At 41.6% G+C, this 18,923-nt stretch overlaps 1 protein-coding gene across 1 annotated transcript in view; it reads left to right on the forward strand.

Annotated features, from left to right (window-relative positions):
* Window positions 1-18,923, forward strand: part of PCCA (propionyl-CoA carboxylase subunit alpha) — a 302,331-nt gene that overhangs the window by 277,605 nt on the left and 5,803 nt on the right. Inside the window, exon 22 of the mRNA XM_059832438.1 lies at window positions 6,687-6,827. Coding sequence (XP_059688421.1) covers window positions 6,687-6,827 — 141 coding nt within the window. The remainder of the gene's footprint in view (window positions 1-6,686; window positions 6,828-18,923) is intronic.

An 18,923-nucleotide genomic window follows, 5' to 3' on the forward strand; every position in this document is an offset into this window, starting at 1 on the left:
GCAAGAGAATCTATGCTGGGGAGTGCATTTACAAACACCCCCGTGGCTATAGTGCAGTTTTAGAGATGACGAACAACTACAAAGCCCATCTGTGAGAAAGCAGGCTTCATTTGTCCTGGTGCTGACACAGCTACTTGTTACGTCTGAGAGATTCTCCTCTCCTGCTTCCGCTGTACGTGGCGGGGGATTTTCAGGGATTTTCTTGTCTCTGTATGTGCATGGGCTAGAATTTGTGTAGTTGTTACCACAGGTGTGTAAAGCTGCTTCCCTTCTTCCTCCTTACTACAATGTTTAACTTACCAGCAGCCACTTGAATGTCTTACGTTTTGTGGGGTTTTTTTAGCACAGGCACAGTTTCTGTTTAAAGAATCTGCATTTCTAGTCCGTAGATGGGTCAGGGGAACATCTGCTCTGGATAGTTTGCAAGTGTTACTTATTAACGCAGGCCCCCAAAATCCAGGCAGTGTGGTGACTATTCCCAGGGCACGCTTAGCCTGCTACTTGTCTTTTGGAAGTGTGTGTCGAGGCTCATTACACGCGTTTATTCTTCAGTTTTCTGCTTGGCTCGGATTCGCTACTAAGAGTCTGTTCTGAAACGATGATGTAATATATATATGGTTTTTTTCTTACGCATCAGTGCAGCACTTTTCCCCCTGTAGTTCATGATAGTGCTGCTTGTTGGCAGGTTTCAAAGGAACCTCATCTCCATATGGTTTTACTCGATAATCCTTTATCCACCATCTTCAGCTCTCATTCCGTTGCTTTCTTGCCTGTGGCTACGTTTCTATCTCTGCATCAATTAGCACAGTGATTTATACAACAAGCAAGCAGTTTAGAGGTAATGGTACACAATTAACATCTCATTCCACCATAAAGGGTATGCTAAATACCCCAGTCACTGCTTTCTCTGCCTGGAATTGAAGTAAGTGTTTGTCCTAATTCATATGCTATCTGATGTGAAGTGGGCCTGCTTTGTACGGCACTACACCATTAATCTAATTATAGATAGCTGCAAATGAAGTGCTGTCTGAGCACAGAGGCTGAAGAAAATAGCGCTTTTGTCATTTAGCATGACTCTGTGAAGCAAGATCGCACTTTACATGGCAGCATGGCAAAATGGAAATCTGAATGATATTGCTGCCTGTTGCATCTTTTCTAATTACAACAGCGTTGTAAACACAACTGGGCGCTGATATAAATAGAGCTGTAGATAGGCTGTCATGTGGGTTGCAGGAGAAAATCCTTAGTGTGCTGTTGTATTAAATGATGCATCCTGATTGACAGCTACCTTGAGACTGCGCTGATGGAGTTGTCAAAGCATTACGCTAACAGGCTGCTCCAGCGACTGCCGCTGCAGCAGGCTGCTCCGCTCGCACGCCTCCCTGCTCCCTGCTCCCTGCTCCCTGCTCCCTGCTCCCTGCTCCCTGCTCGCTCCACCTTGCTCGGCTGCATGCGAGCTGCAAGAGGAGGACGTCTGCCAGCTTTCAGCCTGTACGGTTTTGATTCTGCCCGTTCAGCCTTAGTCTGAAGTGGAGGGAGTATGTTTTTGCACGGCTTTAACCCTTGTTGGGTTTCTCTAGAGTGTTAATTACGTATCACACAAGGAATGGAAAGTGGGAAATGGGGCTGGATTACAATTCTAATTAACTTTCTGCTGCTGGAGTGTGTGCTGTATGGTGGTGAGGCTTCTCTCTTTTTTCTTTCCCTTTTGCTGCTACTAAAGGCTCATGATTTTTGTGGCTGGTGTTTTGTGGTTTGGTTTGGTTGGGTTTTTTTAACTGTCTCTGTAGCATGTTGAGTGTTTGCTCCTCCATTAGACTGAAAGTGCCGTTATTTTGTGCAGGTGTTAATGCCAGTCCTCACCACCACCCTGTGGAAGTAAATTAGCTCTAGAACTCAGAGCCTGGAAAAAAGCCCCTGTGATTTTGCAAAATGTCATTTGTCTCCTTTTGAATAAAAAAACCCTTGACTCAGAAAGAAGGTGGTGCCTGACACCTTCAAGTGATACGGAATAAATACCTCATTTTCCTGTTTAGATGCCATGGTGGAAATCTAAGCAAGGCTATGATCACTGTGTTAAAATGCATAATGGTTAATAAAAAAGGCAGCGTGCTCATTGTGTTCAGCGCTGGAACATTGCTTAGTGTTGCTTTGAGTGAATACTGAATAACATACTACTTGTGAACCTATGATGGTCAAACAGCAGGTGACACCAGTTAAGTGACTTGAGGCAGGATGCGGATAAGGAATGTTAAAGGGAAATTACGTGACCACAGTTAATAAATTTCACCAATTCTGGAAATGAGACCGTAAGGTTAGTGAAAATAATGAAGATGCACAGCAGACAGTTTCTCTGCTGAAATCTGAGCTACAAAGGTTTTCACCCTTCTGACCACAAGAATGACAGACGTTTGGAAAACACGGTTGAACATTTAGGGTAAAGCATACTGGAAATCCACATCTGGTCAGCAGTCCAAACGCTGCCGGGAGTAACATATGGATAGTGATACATTAGATTGCCCTATAAAATCTCCAATGGAGTTTGAACATTTACAGCTTCTGGGGACATGAGTTTCAGGTGTCCAGGGAAGATCATATTTAATAAACTAATGTGAGATGCAACAGAGTGCAGTTTTGAGCATTTTACTGACGGTTTACAATATTCCGTTGTACACAGCAAGGGAACCATATCTGTGCAAACCACAGAACTTGTATTTAAGCAAAGATGGGGTCAGATGTGCCCTGGCCACCTTTTTTTGTAGCAGCCCATCTACTTCTTGTCTACCGACTTGGGGGATCCGTGTGGTATGTATCTACAAACAACCTCCACAAAACCCAAGGTATAATTTTCACTGCATTTGCTTTCTTTCCCTCCCCTTACTCCTTTGCCCGCCTGGCTATTATTACACCTTTTTGTTTTCTTTTTTGTCACGGAGATTTGGTTGTACGAGCTAGTTTTGCATTACATAAACATCCAATTCGGGTAGTGGGAGAGGTAGGACAGGATATTGTTACCCTTAGAAAACTATTAAGTAACATAACTTTTCCCTACTACAATTTTTGTCAACCGATTGTGGACTCCAACAGTCTTGTGGAAAAGAAACACCTGTTTTCTATGCCATCAAAAGCTGTACGGCTCCTTTCGGGTACCTCTTTATGAACTTTGCTTTGGCTGGCAGAATTAGGCTCTGAAACCCTGCGGAGTGGAGCAGTGGCTGGTGACAACTACTCATCGCTGGAGATCCGATGGCTAGCAGATTTCCTTGCTCTGAGAGTCCACCCGCAATCTATTTATGACTCCAACAGATGTTTCGTCTGGTTTAGGCCGGTGGAAACCTTCTGGTCTCTATTTATAACCCAAACTTTACAGCCTTCCCCAATTTGTGCCCCTTCTTTCTCCCATCTCCTCCTCCTCCTTGTGAGGATAAAGGAAGAAAAACCCAAACCTCCTCCGCACTCCGTTCGTGGCGTATCAAAACTTCTGCTTTCTGCGTTCAGCGTTGTCCTCACTAAACCGAAGGCATAGCAGCAGTGTACATTGTGTCATGAAAAAAGGTGGTATATTCTTCATTGTCTTCGTTTGGGCGGCCCTGGCAGGCGGTGTTCGACTTGATCTTCCAGAGAGGCGCGTGGCTCTGGCTGAGCCGCAGGCTGCACCTCGGGTTAGGTGAACAACCCCCCTGCACAACTCATCCCCGAGGGACAAGAAACAGCCTTACAAAGGGACACTTAGGCGGGTATTTAGTGGGGTTCAGCCAGCAGCAGAAATACATCAAAGGTACTCTTAAAGAAGGAACCTTTCTTTGCGGCTTTGTCTTTTTATATTCTGAAAGGCCATTTGTGAACCAACTGTGCCAAAAAAGGCCTTTCCCCAGAAGTTTACTGTTGTTATTTTTTACTTTTTGATTACAGTAACTTGCTTAGCCCCCAAACAGACTAAAGAACAATAAACAAATACAAAAGGAAAAGGAACAGCTCATCAATAACAAAGACCTGCGTTTTAAAGCTTTGAGTGTACTGACTCTTACATCTCACTCCAAGCAAAGCAGGAGTCCTGCAGAGAAAGGAATCTAAAAGATATGAAAATTATAAAGATAGTAAAAACAATGTTTGGTAGGGATATTTTAACTTGGTGTGGAGAACTGAGCTTTAAAGTGCAGCATACTGACGAGCATGGTTTTTCCTCCACTGCTGTACCTTGTGGAGTGCACAGGGAATTCTGTGTTTCAGTCCCTGCGAAACACTGTAACCTAGATGAATGCAGAAGGTCTAGCTTTCCTTTCGAGTTAAAATTTTGAAATTGGGCAGCTCAGAAGTGTTATATGTGGCTTAAAAAAAAACAAATGGCATCTAAACCTAATCCTTTGGAATCGTATCAAAATAGCCTCTTGCAAGAGGCAACAATACAGTCCACAAATCTAACTTATTTCTGTGTTCTTCCTTTTTTTCCTTTTTTTTTTTAATTGTCAAACTCTGAGTACAAAGAAGACACTAACCATGGATACTGAAACTGTGCAATTTGGTGTAATTATATTCCCCCCCATAGATTTAATGAAGGACTTTTAAGTACAATTTATCTTTGATAAATAGTCCCTCTGCACAGAATGTTTATTAGATTGACAGCAGAATACACTCTGCAAGCTTTTTTTCCTTGCCACTTATGACTCAGATGAATTTTAATAGGAGTAAAAAGCTTTTATTTGCACAGTAATTTCACTTAAGGATCATATCCTTCAGAAACTGGCAGACACTTGTATGTCTTGATTGCAAAACAGACACTCGAGAGTAAAGAAACATGCGTAAGATGTTATTATTTGACTTGTCACACTGCTGCAATTCTGTTTGCAACTCATGGCATCAAATCTCCTATAGACATCACCTCCCCTCTCCCTACAGCGTACATGCAAGTGTGCATATGTGCGCGCGTATGCACACAGAAACACGCCTCGCTTTGAGAAACAGAAACTGCAAGGAGCGCGCCGCACCGAATGCAGTTGCTTGTGCAGGGGGAGAACTAGCTGTATTTTGGGTTGGAAAATGTGAGTGCCACGGTCTTAATTGTCAAGATGATGCCTGCAGGAGGCTTGGAGTTAAAGCAGCTTTTTGCATACAAAATGGTGCTGGGTTCCCTGGGCCGTATCAATTGTAACCAAGGCACATGGTTGGGAACGGGTTCTCAAATCTTGGGGTGCCACTTACAGCTTCTGGGAATATTGTTGTGGCACTTTGTTGCATTTGCTGGGGCCGTGGTGGGGGATTGGTTCGTTTAACCATTTGCTTGTGTTCCTGATTAGAAGCAGGTATTTCTGCTGAATGGCTGCACTGTTCCAGGCACATAATCTTGTGTGTGCAAACGCCATTTATGGAGGATGATAATCCTCCGTTACGTATTTTTAATTTGGCTTTGAAAGCTGCTTTTTAACGACGTCATTGCAGAATTAATCACCTTTTGCATGTACTTCTAAACACCTTGTTCTACTCTCTACAGAAGCAGAAGGCAGAGTCCCCCTTTACCTTCGCCATAAGGAGATCGGGTTTTTTCTGTCGGTGTAAAAATGAAAAGTAAAGACGTTTTATTGCTCATAAAACAACAGCTAATTGTTTTGGAGGAAAACATACTGTTCGAAGCAAGGTGTTGAACTTTACATCAGCAAAATACACATTTGAATTGTAAATGCCCTTCCTCCGACGCTTACTACCCAAACCTTTGTTCAAATCCCTGACGAGGCGCGGTGCGGGTCGGCGCTCGGCTGCCCTCGGCGGGGCGGGGGCTGCAGGCGGAGACCTGCTGCCATCTGCTGGCGCCTGCGCTGCCTCTCGCGTGCTCGGGGGGCGGCGGGAGGGCCGCCCGCCGGCGCGCGCTGCCGTACCTGGCGGGGGGCTGGCGGGGTCTCGAAAGCTCAGAGCCCGGGGCTGCGATGAGCCGACGGGCTTACGTCTTCGCGGAAGGGCTGTGTTTAACGGCACGCTCTCGGGTACTCGAGGTTGGTCGCCTTCTGTTCCATTTCCAAAGGCTGCAAAACGTACTAGAGAGAACACTCTGCTTTCTCAAGGTTAGATAACGGCTGCTGAACAGTTTTGAGGACAGACGAAGTATCTTCCGATCATATCTTTCCAAAACGTTCCATCATTCTGCCTGCGCGTGAAAAAATGGGAGTGGAATTGTTCAGTCCGTTCTACTTGCAAAATCCAAACAAGCTACTCACTTCAAACATGAAACACGCGATAGAAAGAAATGTTTAAAAAGTGAACACGATGTTTAAAATCAGTCATGTCATTGAAAATCTGGCAGGCTTCCCCAAAAGGTCAATTTCCAGTTCAGCACGGCACGGATCCCTCAATATTCCGTATCCACTAAAGGTAATGTGCAGGAAGCAGAAGGATATTTCTGGTTTTTACATGTGTATCTCCCCTCTCTACCCCCAATTTTTAAATGAACCTGACATTTCTTTACTTGATTCTTTCCTTTTATGTGCTCATTGCTGTAGATTGGGGTTGCGTATTTTTCTTTCTACATCCTGAAAATGAAACTCTGAACAAAGATTTCAAACAGCGATTTTCAGGTGCTCCTGTGAAGAATAGAGAGCAGATGTATTATATAAAAACTTGCCATAAAATAGTGCAGATTATTGACTGGAATTCACCAAGGTGCTGTTTTCTAAAACATTCCTCTTCCTATTCTTTAGTACAAATTACAAATACTGACGAAGGTTGCTGCAGAGCTGAGCAAGTACATGCCAGAGAAAGCAGCAGAGGACACCTCCAGCATTTTGAGATCTCCCATGCCTGGAGCAGTGGTGGCAGTTTCTGTCAAGCCTGGGGACACGGTAAGAAATGTGATCTATATATCTGCATTTTCATTATGTTTGCCATACAAATTTCTCCTTGGTACAACTGAAACTACAGGTCACAGTTGGTGTGGGTTTTTTGTTTTTTTTTTTTTTTTTTTTACCTCACCTGTTAGAATAAAGTGTGCTGAAGGATGTGTGCTGCTTTTCATTTAAATTTTAAAAACTGATAAGGAAGCACAATTCAAATTAAACTGGCTTTAAAAGGAACATTCTTAGCTGCGTACAAGCCCACAGCTGAAACTCAATGAAAAGCTTGTTTTTTTACCACAAATGCCTTGGCACGGAAAAAGAGTTGTGCATGTGTGTGTATATCTGCATGTAAATACATGTAAGTATATTTATGCTGTTAGTGCAAACAGGAGAGGATTGTTGATTTTCTCCCCCTGAGGCAATGAAAATATTACTAAGCGCAAAGGATAGACATTTAACTTTCTTGTCGTGCCCCCCCGCCTTTTTTTTTTTAAAAAAAAAAAAACCAATCCCCATCTTAGCATTTTGCAAGACATACAACTTTCCTGAATTGGGAATTCCATGCTGGGAATTCCCAGTCTCTTATGGAAATCCTCTTGTCCTGCAGAAGGAATAAAGTTCATACAGAAGGGCAGCAGAACATGCCATTGCTGTCCTGGGGATTTCCAGTGCTTCTTACCTCACATTGAGCTGGAAACATGTGTAAAAACGGTGTTTTAGGCTTACATACAAATACTTACTTGAACTCAGCTTTATGTAAAATTCTACCACATTGTATCATACATTATTTCTAAGGTCAGGGCTCTTATCTCTTACAACTGTTGAAAGCAACAGAGTGATGCAGCCCAGGAATATTTGAATCAGATTGTACAGATTAATTTTAAAGTACTGTTGTCAATTAAATGATGCCATAAACACATATGTGGCACTTAGATACAAACAGAAAGCTTTAGTCACAGAGTTTGTAACTTATGGCAATGAAGCCTAGATCTTCTTGGGTGATGATGCAGAGTGGGATCAAGATCTCAAGTCCAAATTAGCACTGCACTTACTACTATGTGATGGTCATCAATCGTGCTGGTAAAGTGATTTGTTTGCTTACATTTTGCTATGATGCCACTTTTGGTTTTAGAATATATGGATATTTCTGACTATTTACAGAGAGAAGGGAGTCATCATGTTAATATTAAGGATCTGTAGGTGCAAATGTTTATATTAATGAAATAAAGACATTTCTGAGAAAACAACTAGGTACAGCTGAGTAAAAATTAGTGAGAGAGAAATTCTTTTAGCTTCTACGCTTTCTGGTTTTGTGACATATACATGCACATGCACTGTTTATACCTTTAAAAACAGCAGTATTCAATTAAAATTAATCACTATGTCATCGCATGCACATGCATAGAGAAATCTGTGGATTCTATGCCTAGGCAGTCAGAGTGGCTGAGTGAGGGAGATTTAAGCAAATACTTTTTTTTGTGAAGAACAAAGGGAAACATTTTTAAGGTAAGGATTTTGAGCCTTTTTAAATTGAAGATTTTTTAGAGAAGTTAATTCTGCTAGATGTTACCAGCCTTCCTGCCGTGAAGAATAATTCTTGTTGTCTTGAAGGAATAGAACCAGTGGAGAAGGAGGCCAGAGCCAAAGGGAATTTAAGTAAATAAATAAATGAACCTCCCTCCACAAATCCACAAGTGGTGCAGTGCATCAGAGCACAAGTTGTTAAATAATGTGTGGAGATTTTTTTTTTTTCTCTTCTCCTCTCCTGCAGCTTTTTGCTGGAGGCACTGAGTGGCAGAGCATTTGAACGGCATAATCTATGTTCTGCTGACCTGAGCTTGTCAATGCTAATTGTGTGGCTTTAATTGCAAAAACACATTTGCGTTATTGAAAAGGGTTTAACTTAAATCCTTCCTTTTCAGGACTAGTGTCAAAACGTTAAAAAAAAAGCGAGCCAGCGAGTGAGATGAGGGTAGCATCAGCTATCGGCACTGAATAAGCAGTGGGATGGTGTGATTCAGATTACCCGTCTTGGCTGTCCGTCAGAAACCAGCTTGCTCGCTACAGCTGTTCAAGGCATGATGGGCAGGGAACTGTAGCTCCCTGATAAATACAGCTTTTTGTTGCACTCCTTGGGAAAAGTCTGATTTCTTTAGTCTGCTGGAGAAATGGGAATTCAAGTAGCTCCTATTCTGTGTTTGCAACTGGGTTTGGCAGCTCAAATTCGTATGACATGAAAACAGCACAGCTGAAGAATGGGAGAGCGTGAGGTAGTTGTCCATCCTTCCACTCAGGTGTTGCTGCTGCTAGCAATAAAGCTGCCTGGTTATTAGCTGCTCCGAGATGGTTTTGTCCTAACCTGTGGTCTATGCTAAATAGTGTTAGCACAGCACAGTCCCTGCAACAGTGCCATGCTCACAGAGATGCTCTCAGAGCGGTCAGTAACACGGGGAGCTGGGCTGTCGTACCCCTCCTTCAGGTGTAACTTTACAAATGGTGAAGAAACTCCTAGAGGGGGACATGTTGTCTTTGCCTGAATGGCCACACTTGCAAACTCGTGTTTCTTGCCTGCGGTTCAGCTATAGGGCATCACACCCGGTCAGGTAAAGCATATGGTGTTTGTTAGTCCCTCTCTGTGTGTCCTTAGCCAAACGAGAAGGCGATGCTGATCTCTGCGTTAGTTTTTCTCACTCGATGTATCATCGTTTTTCCTTGAAGCATAGTGTCCTCATTTGGCTGCTGTTGCTGAAAAATACTTTGGTCTGATGAAGCCCTATAGAAGATTGTGTGAGCATCCTCTATCCAGCTGGTCTCATAAGCAGTTTTCGATTCATTTTTGCCAAAAGTTATTGCATATGCAAGGAATTTATTTTCTTTTGTCTGTAAGATGATCTGTAGATTTTAGTAACACAGTGGGGAAGTGCTGTTTGTCATTTAGAGAGAAGCAGAACTTGTGATGCTGCCAATTTTTTTTGCTTTTTAGTTACTTTCTACTTTCTTTATTTTCCTTCATGTGATCAGAAGACTGTAATTAGTTGTCACTCAGTTATTCCTGAAAACACAATGAAGGCACTCAGAAGCAGAAAGCAACATAAACAACAAAACAAATTGAAATCTGGCTGACTGGAAAGAAGGTTCATATTATTTAGGGAAAGAAGATTTAAATTCAGCATCCATTCCTCGTAATAACACAGTCACATTATATAGGAAATATCCATTTTGGGAGGTGAGGGTGTTTGCACGTTTATTTTGTAAGCAGATTGTTAAAGACGAGTGTGCATTAGGATGAAATTCAGTTTTGGGAGTTACCTTTTGGTTCCCATGGTGCCAAGGTCCAGAGAAACCACTGGGCTTCAAGAGTCCAGGCAAGGGACTCGCTCTGTTTCTGCTGACACCGATGGCAGCACAAGCCAGCCCTGCTAGCACACAGCAGTATTTTATGCCGGAGTCTGGAGATGGCACTGCACGTGGTTTTTATCTCACCACAACTACCACAAATACAGCACCATAAAGACTACTAAAGCTGCACAAATTCACTGCTTTACTTAGAGGGCAGGAAATAGGCAGGCACTTGCAAATATTTCTTCTTTGTCTTGAGTTGCTTGGCTTGATTTTTGTGCACGTAGGATTCTGTGCACTGAAATTGCAGGAGCAGGGAAAGCCCAAGATCCTGATGGTCGGACAGGTAAAGCAGTGTTGTTGTAGCCCATTTAAAGCAAGCCACCCACAGTGCTCCCACAGCTGATTCCGACTTTGGTAGTCTGAGCTGTCCACAGTAACAAAAAAAGATCTGAACTGTCCTGATTGCCTTGTAGCCTTTGCTATATTTTCACCTGTTAATATAGCTTTTGCTTTTTCAGTTTTCTATTTCTGTGAGAAATGCAAAGATGTTTTTCTTTTAGCTGTATGTTTCTGTTGGTTGTTTTTCTTTTTTAATTAAATTAGGCAGAACAGGTGGCATTACTAAGCCAAGCAGTGGTCAATAAGCTAACACCAGTGCTGGTAGCCTAAATCACTTTAATGATTCTCCCCCATCCACAAATATGTAAAAGGGAAGCACCTCTGGGTAAACACCCCAGCATTACTGAATCTTTGTAGGACTACGTCCAAAAGAAGAGGACAGTTAATTATTTTGACCAAAGTTTCTGAATTGCCTCTCTTCTTTTCAGTAATTCAGGATTACCCCAGGTTTTGGAAGTTACCACCATTCAAACCACTCTTTAAATGGACTTTTCTTATACCAAAATTTCTTATGATTTCAGATTGATGCTAGTGTAGCCATGGGTATTGATACTGCATGGGGTGATTTTTTTGTCTACCAAGATGTCAGCTGTTAAATGTATATGCTCATTATCTCAGTAATTTCAAAATTGGGTAACTTGAAGGCTGCTTTTTTAGTTGTATAACTTAGAAAACACATTACTGTCAGTGATTCAGTATTTTAAAAACAGCTGAGGAAGATGTTTTAAACTGCATTCCAGTTCTTTGAAACTGCATTCCTCTTCCAGTTCAGTTGCATGTACGTTATTTAAATTTCTCTTGTTATTTTTTAGAAGAATAGTTTAAAAAAAATCTTCCTCCGCAATTTTCCATTTCACAAGCCTTGGAAAGTTCTTGCTATGGGAAAAAGACATGTTTTGTTTGACCTCTGCTGCTGAAATGCTCACTACTAAAATCCAAAGCAAAACAGCTTCCTAAATTCTGTTTCTCACTACATCGTTTATTCTTGTGAAAGAAAGGGTGGAGTTATAAAGTTACCTGTTGCTGTCAGCCAGTTGTGTGTTGTTTTAAATCATATTTGCTATTCAGACCTCAAAAAACCAAAACAGTAATTTTTCTCTTTCTTATCTCATAATTATACTGGTTGGAATTTATAACAGAGAAATAATAACCAGGAAAACCAGTAAAAATGTATTTCCTTAAGTAACAGTTTCACACTTTATTTAGATGAATATGGTATCAATAATTTAGTAAGAAATTCTTAAATTCAAATAAGATTTTTCTCTTGTGTGGGAACCTTTTTTTTCCCTTTTATTGTTGTTTTTCCTTTTTCTTTCCCTTTACCTCCTTTTCTCCCTCCTGTTCTTCATTGATCCCAGAGCAAATATAAACTGTATTTTTCAGGTAAATGGAGTTTGCAAACTTGAACAAATGTGGTCACAAACCTCGTGTAGTTTTTATGATTCTGTGTATTAAATAATTTTTGGGGGTGTATTTTTTCGGGGGGGAAACCTATTGGTAAACAGGAAATAGAAACATTTTTACAGTTGTGAAATTTCAAGAGTAAAAACGTTCAAATATTTCACCATTCTTATAACATGAGGCTTCAAGTAATAATTGTGGTTACATTAAAAAAACCCTTAACTATAGTAATTGTTCAGAACATATGTAATTTTTTTGTTTGACTTGAAGAGATTTTTCTTCTGTATCTTTATGCAATTGCACAGTCTTAGATTTCTATTCGAGTACGGTGTAATTAAGCATGAAATCCTATTCTGATGATGAGGTACAAATATTCAGTATTATTAGAGTTTCTTCAAGAGGAATGCTACCATCGTTTGTAAAAAAGCATAGTTGTTTGGTTTTTTTTATTGGTGCTTTGCCTTTTTGAATGATAAGCGACTTTTTAGCCATTATTGAAAAACTTGACTGATAAAGATTGCTGTGATGGAAACTAAGTTTTGCCTTGGGCTGAGTAGCACAAGAATCGCCCTCAGAAGTGCTCTGCCTGCATATCACTTCCCCAACATGCTGCGATCTTAGCAGTTGGGGAAGTGTGTTTTGGATAAGTGGGAGTGCAATGACCAGCGCTGATTGCTGTCAGGGGGACATCACTGACCTTTGGTTAGTCAGAGGTCACAAAACTTGGGATGTGCTATCTTCAGATTAATTCGTTAAAGGAGTGTGGCAAAAAAAGTTTAATAATGATTTGTCAAGTACTATTAATTGCCACTAATTATATTTGCAGCTCTGCAGCTCCGGTTTCAAAGTTAATTTGGAAAGAAGGGAAAACCCGCACTAATGATTTTACATGGTAATGGACAATGTCAAGGAATTTCAATTGCTGCTCAGGCAATTCCTCTTGATTTGTTTTCTTGTTGGATGGTTGTTGGCCAGATTGCCAACAAGTCAGAGAGAAAAAAAACCAGAAGGGGAAAGATACCAGCATGGACTAAGTTTAAACAACAAATAAACAAACAATAATACCAGTATCTTCAGAAGGGTTTTAGATAGTGCATGCATACTTAATTCACAGTTCAGTGGTTTTCCACAAGTGTAAACAAGATGAATGTTTGTAATTATTTTGCAGAAGGCTACAAGAGAGGGTAACTGGATTTCATATGGCACCGTCTTGCATTGTCCCTTCTTATTTAGAAGGCTCGATGGGACACAAGTCGCAGCATAGTGGAAATTGCGAGGGGTATTTACTGGTGTCTCCCCAAAGCTGAGACTGGAGATATCAATAAAATCCAATTCTCACTTCATTTTTAACCAAATCTAAGATCATTTTTGCTTAGGGCTGTCATTATTTTTTCCCGTCAGCGCCAAGAGCCTTAAAAATGTTACACATCGGAGCACCTGTGTTCTAAATATAATGGTCTTAAAAATGTAATTGAGGGATTTTCACTTTTGTAGGCAAATCAGCAGGGTTGATATTGATCCATCTTTTTAGGGAGCCACAGTGCACCAGAAGGTGATACTGTAGAGGGCCCCGTAAACCCTTGGAGCCTTCTGTCTAATTTGGCAGAAAAACACAGAATGTCGGACAACAAAAGAACGATCCGATTCCGTAAGAAATCTTCATCCCTCCCACCCCCTTTTCAGAAGCTAAAAAAAAAAAGGAGACTTAATTTTTTCAGCTGCACACAATGATTTGGTGCTCACTCTTGCATTGAAACAGTTGCTGTCAGAACAGGCAGGAAACAGTTTTCTTTTAATTGCTGAAATCATTCGGAAGTGCTTCATGCACGGCTTCTATACAGCAGATGCTGTGCATTAATTGGCCTGTGTAGGGCTGACCCAGGGTTCCTTGCAGCGGGCCCAATTTTAGGCAGAGGGTTTAAATAGCTTATTTCTTATTTTGTATAACCTGGCGTACATTATAAGTGCGCTTGCACGTGGGGTATTTCATGGTCTGCAGTTTCTAATGTCATGTGGGTTTCAAAACCTGTGTTTCTCTGGTAATGTACTAGCAGCAGGTAAGCTCTAAATACCATCCATCAGGAGCTAATTTTTTATCCAGATACTCCAATGACTGATGAACCTGTCTTTTGTATGAATGTTCAGCACAGGAGAAAGCCATATGCCCCTGGCACTCGTTCCTATGCATTCTTTACAGTTTGTTGCGAGGAGATTAAGAAAAAACCAAACCCTTACATTTACATGTCTTTCATTTATTTAGCAGTTAGCACTTTCTAAAATAGCTCTCTCTCTCTCTCTTTTGATTTTTTTTTTTTTAATAGCGAAAGGAGATTTAGGTCTCTTAAAGCAATCTGACTACCACTACTCATTTTCTTTATCAGGAATATTACTGCACACCCTTAATAGGGAACCTTGTTTTGCTACTCCCCGTCTGTTCAAAACAGACCTTAGCCCATTAGAAGGTCCTCCCTTGTGTGGGAAGACCACAGCTGTTACTGTAAATCTCATCCAGTAACTGTATCACCCCCATTTTGTGGCTCTGAAGGATGAAATTGAGAAATGGAATACTGTGCAGTCATCCTTTACATCTCCAATTTTAGGCCTTTGCACATCATTTTCATGCTTTTATTCCAAATCAAACAACACTAGTGAGCATCACCACCCTGTGCTAAATGGCTAGTGTCTAAGGCAGCACCTACGGTCTTTGTTTTTGGAGGATTTAGGATTTGGAGGCAATTTGGGGTTCTGTTGATGGTGGATTTTTTTTTTTTTTTTTTTTTTTTTAATTCCCTCTTTTCCCTCCCCCTACCCCAGATCTTTCTGAATCCTCAGAATTTATCGGAAGCAGAAGTCCAGATGGTAGCGAGGTGCCTAAGATGGAGGATGCTGTTGTGCCTCCACAGAGGAAGCGAGAGCTCAGCACAGTTAACAAACACAACTTTAAAAAGGTTTCTGTTTCTTTAAATCCTTCTGAATAAAGTGGATCTAACTTCTTACGAAGGATATTGGGGGCTTTAATCAGAAATAAGAAGTGGTTTAAATCATTAGCACAACAAAGCAAACTATAAGCTTGAAGATAAAAGTCTCAGGGGAAAGAGTCCTCTGAAAATAAATGGGACTTGATAGATTTCCATATCATTTATAACTTCCCTTAATTACACTTGGAAGACTTGCCAGTAAAACTGGAAAATTGGCAGCCTATATCCATTATAGTAATTTTGCCGACCATGGCAAGCAGCTGGCTTTACTGGATTTTATTTCCCATCACTCACAATTAATCATCAGCTGGAGATGTCTGAAACTCCTCAAAACGTCGCAATACTGTGTGACATTCAGGCCTCCTTAAAATGCTAAAATCTGCTGAGTAAATGGGCTGCGTTCCCCTTCCAGCGAACTCATTTTGGTGCGAGGCAGGCTGCCGGTTAATGAGTGCCACTTCGATAATCGGATGCGAATGTGAACCCTGACCTCGTGTCAAAGGAGAGGACGCAGCAAACTGGATAAAAGATAGGGGATTCAGATCTGCAAACTTTACACCAATTAGACAGGGAGCGGGGAAATACATCAGTGCCGATTGGGTTTATCAGAAAGACTTGTGGGGCTTGTGACCATTTTGTAAGCCTAACATCGAAGACGTCCTGTCACAATCATTAAGTCTTTATCAGATGACATGCAAAAGTCTGAGAAAAGCGTACCATGCTCACAAAGATCCCGTGGCAGCAATGCCCTGGGTTGTGCGCTGTCTTTTTGTGTCTCTGAGTTTGAGAGACCTATCTGTAAGTGCAATTAGTCTTTATGGTCCTCCTGTAAGTGCAGTGAAAATGGCTCGGGGTTCCGCTGCTCAGATTCTGCTTCCAGCCCTGGAAGTGAGTTGCTTGGTCGGGAAATGGCTGGAGACGGTTCCCTGTCCTGTGTGTAACCTTTCAGCCAGAGGAGAGAACAACCACCGTGCACTCCCCAAGTTATTCAGACGCTGCTATTGACTGTTGCCAAATTCACATCAGAATTTTTAGCAATGTGGAGATGTTAAGTACCCTCCTCTTCAATGATTTTTTTTTTCCCCTTCTTTTTTTTTTCTTCCTTTTTTTTTTTTTTTTTTCTTTTTTCACTGTGTGGAGGGCAAAACTGAACAGCTACTTTGAACTGCGCCATGCAGAAATAAACTACTAAAACACAGACTGCAGGTCTAACAGTTGATCACTCATATATTTTGGTATGCCAAGCAATGTAAAGACATATTTGTCTGTAGTGTAACTCTGTGAGAAAGATACCTGAGTTTAATTTCTTTTAAGAGAAGGAGCCCTTTTATTTTACTTGGTTCCAACCAGTTAGATTTTTCGTTTGATTTTATTTGCCTGTTTTGACAGATTGGGGTCATCACCGAGACCTCTCTAAATTGAAATGTAAAGATGGTGGTTTACATTGGTTTACCATCCACTGAAAGAAATAAATTATACGATGAAAATGCAACATTAAAAATGGTCCAGATAAATCCTTAAATAAGTTAGAAAGCAAGAACTTGTACACATCGCTGTGGTTTTCATTTGCAGGCTAAATAACAGGCAAAGGGATATGTGCAATTATGGAATGAAAGAAGTTGGACAATGCCCAAAAGACTGAAAAAGAGAAAAGAGAGATACAAGTGCCTAATTTTAGGATTTGTCGCTTTGCAACACAATGAGTGGAGCTGTAAAGGTTTAACATAAGAACAGTAATTGAACTTCTGTGCTTAAGTGACACTTTCACCAAGGTAATTTTCAACAAATTGCACACCAGAAGTACTGACACAGCATTTTCACACGTGGTACCTGCTGAAAGTGCCTCGTTCCTTCTAAATTAGTAAGTTTAGATGTTACCTGGATACTTTGTCTATATATTTTGTGGGTTGGGGGGGGTATTTCCTTCCCAGACAGTGCTTCCTTTGTCATCAACCCAGCAGGTATTATATAAAAGACAGAAACTTTACTTTTGAGGAAGGGGAGAAAGGGAGGAGAAGTTCCGATTCATGGACGTTTCCATCCCGCAACCCCTAGTACTTCCTGGCATTTTAGTGCTGTACTACAGAGATGATTCTGTACTTTTCTAGTAGATGTATATCCAGAACCCTGTTTAGATAATTGCTGACTGGTTCATTTGCATGCCATTCACCTGATGAAGCCATGTTACATTTGAATCGCGCTGGAGCTCAAGAGAAGAGTTTCTTGTGCCCTTGAAGTTAGGCCACTCAATTCATATCTGTAGTCCTTAGCATCTCAATGTTCAGCAACCTTTAGAGGCCCATGTTGTTGGCACTCACAGCTGAGTTTAACCAGAGGGTGGCAGATTTGTTTCTGAAATAATGCTATTAAAAAACCCCCTCCAACAAACATTCTTGCTTTTTCATTTTTTTTAACAGAAGTAGATACTCATAAGTTCCTCTTAACCTCAAAAATGTCTGGAAAGTTCAGAGCAGATAGAGGAAAAGCTGAGCAGTGAGATAGGGAGAAGAGGAGGAAAAGCAGCAAGGAAGGAAGGAGCGAGCTGCTGGGACAAGGCTACAGACAGAGCAGCAGGTGTGGAAGGAAGGAGACAAAAGACAGGGAAAGGGAATAGAGGGGAAATGATTGGGGACAAAGAACAAGTCTTTGATACTATTCACTGAATTTGACACTGCTAATGACTTAAGTGCTTGCCTGAAGCGTCGGATGGAATTTCTGCAGGTGAAGTGTTGGGTGTCGGTTATTCTCTGTATCCGGTTAGTACACCATGTTCCCATACCAAATGCTTTCCTTATTTACCCCAAAAAGCCTGTCATATTGCTGTTGGCAGTCTGTTGGAGAAAGGGTGCGTAAGCAGCTTTTAATGTAACGTCTTTTCTTCTGTCTTGCTCAGAATCCATAGGCAGACATCAATGCTTTTCACTCATTGCTAGTGCACGCTTTAGAAAAAAAGCTTTATTTAAATTTTCAGAATATACTTCATGCAATGTGCATTTGATCTCTGACTTCACACCTGTCTGTTAGACAGTATATTCCTCCAAAGTGGTACACACTTGTCCTTAAATATGTATTATTCATTTTACATATGTTTAGAGAAATACATCTATGTGTATATATGTACGTATATAAACAAACATATTTTGAGGGCACTGGCACATATAACAGCACATAAACCAGATCTCTGCAGGTCTCTCTTCAATGAAACTTTGACATCAGAGTGAAAGCATCCCAAATTTGCTGGGATAAAGAGTGAGTGGCAGACTATGTCTGCAAAAGAGCCTAATGAAAAGACTTCAGTGGGCCTGCGGAACCAGGCATCCCAGACGAGCGTACCTGCACAAGTCCTAAATACTGGCATGTAGGGCCTAGCGCCCTTCCCTCTCCAGCATAAATCATCTTGACGGGATGACTGGCTGATCGCTGGGTTACATGAGCGATATATTCTGAATCCCCTTGTGTATAGGCAGCCCCCCCCCCGCAAGCGCTGTGTATTCTGAATCCCGTGTTTTTCCCCTCGTGTATAGGCAGCCCCTCCCCAAGCGCTGTAAAGCCTTGAGTGGCTGTTTCCTCTGCGCAGTGTGGTCCAAGGCACTGGAGGGAGGATCTGACTGGGAGGCACAGGGAGCCCAGCGGAGCAGCCCAGTGGGTTACTGGTGACCTTGAGCTTGCGCATGCCTGTTAGCAGAGTGCAAACAAACAGAAAGAGGAAACTTGAATTTTTCCCTTTAAGAGCTATAAGCTGTGGTGAAAATGATGGTTTTGCCTCCACGATGCCTCCCTTGCCGATGAGAGGTGGTGGTTCCTTGCAGGCGTGTTCCCTTCCGTCAGTCTGAAGTCATCAGCTGCCATCCGGATACTGCCATGTGCAGAGGTGTGACTTTCTGCTCAGCATTAGCCCGTTGGGTGTTGCCGGAGCTTCCAGCCCATGCTCCCCCAGACATGTGCCAAGAAGCTTTTGGCTTCCGAATCAGGATTAGTATCC

This window comes from Gavia stellata, chromosome 1 (assembly GCF_030936135.1).
Source record: "Gavia stellata isolate bGavSte3 chromosome 1, bGavSte3.hap2, whole genome shotgun sequence".
NCBI classification, from domain to species: domain Eukaryota; kingdom Metazoa; phylum Chordata; class Aves; order Gaviiformes; family Gaviidae; genus Gavia; species Gavia stellata.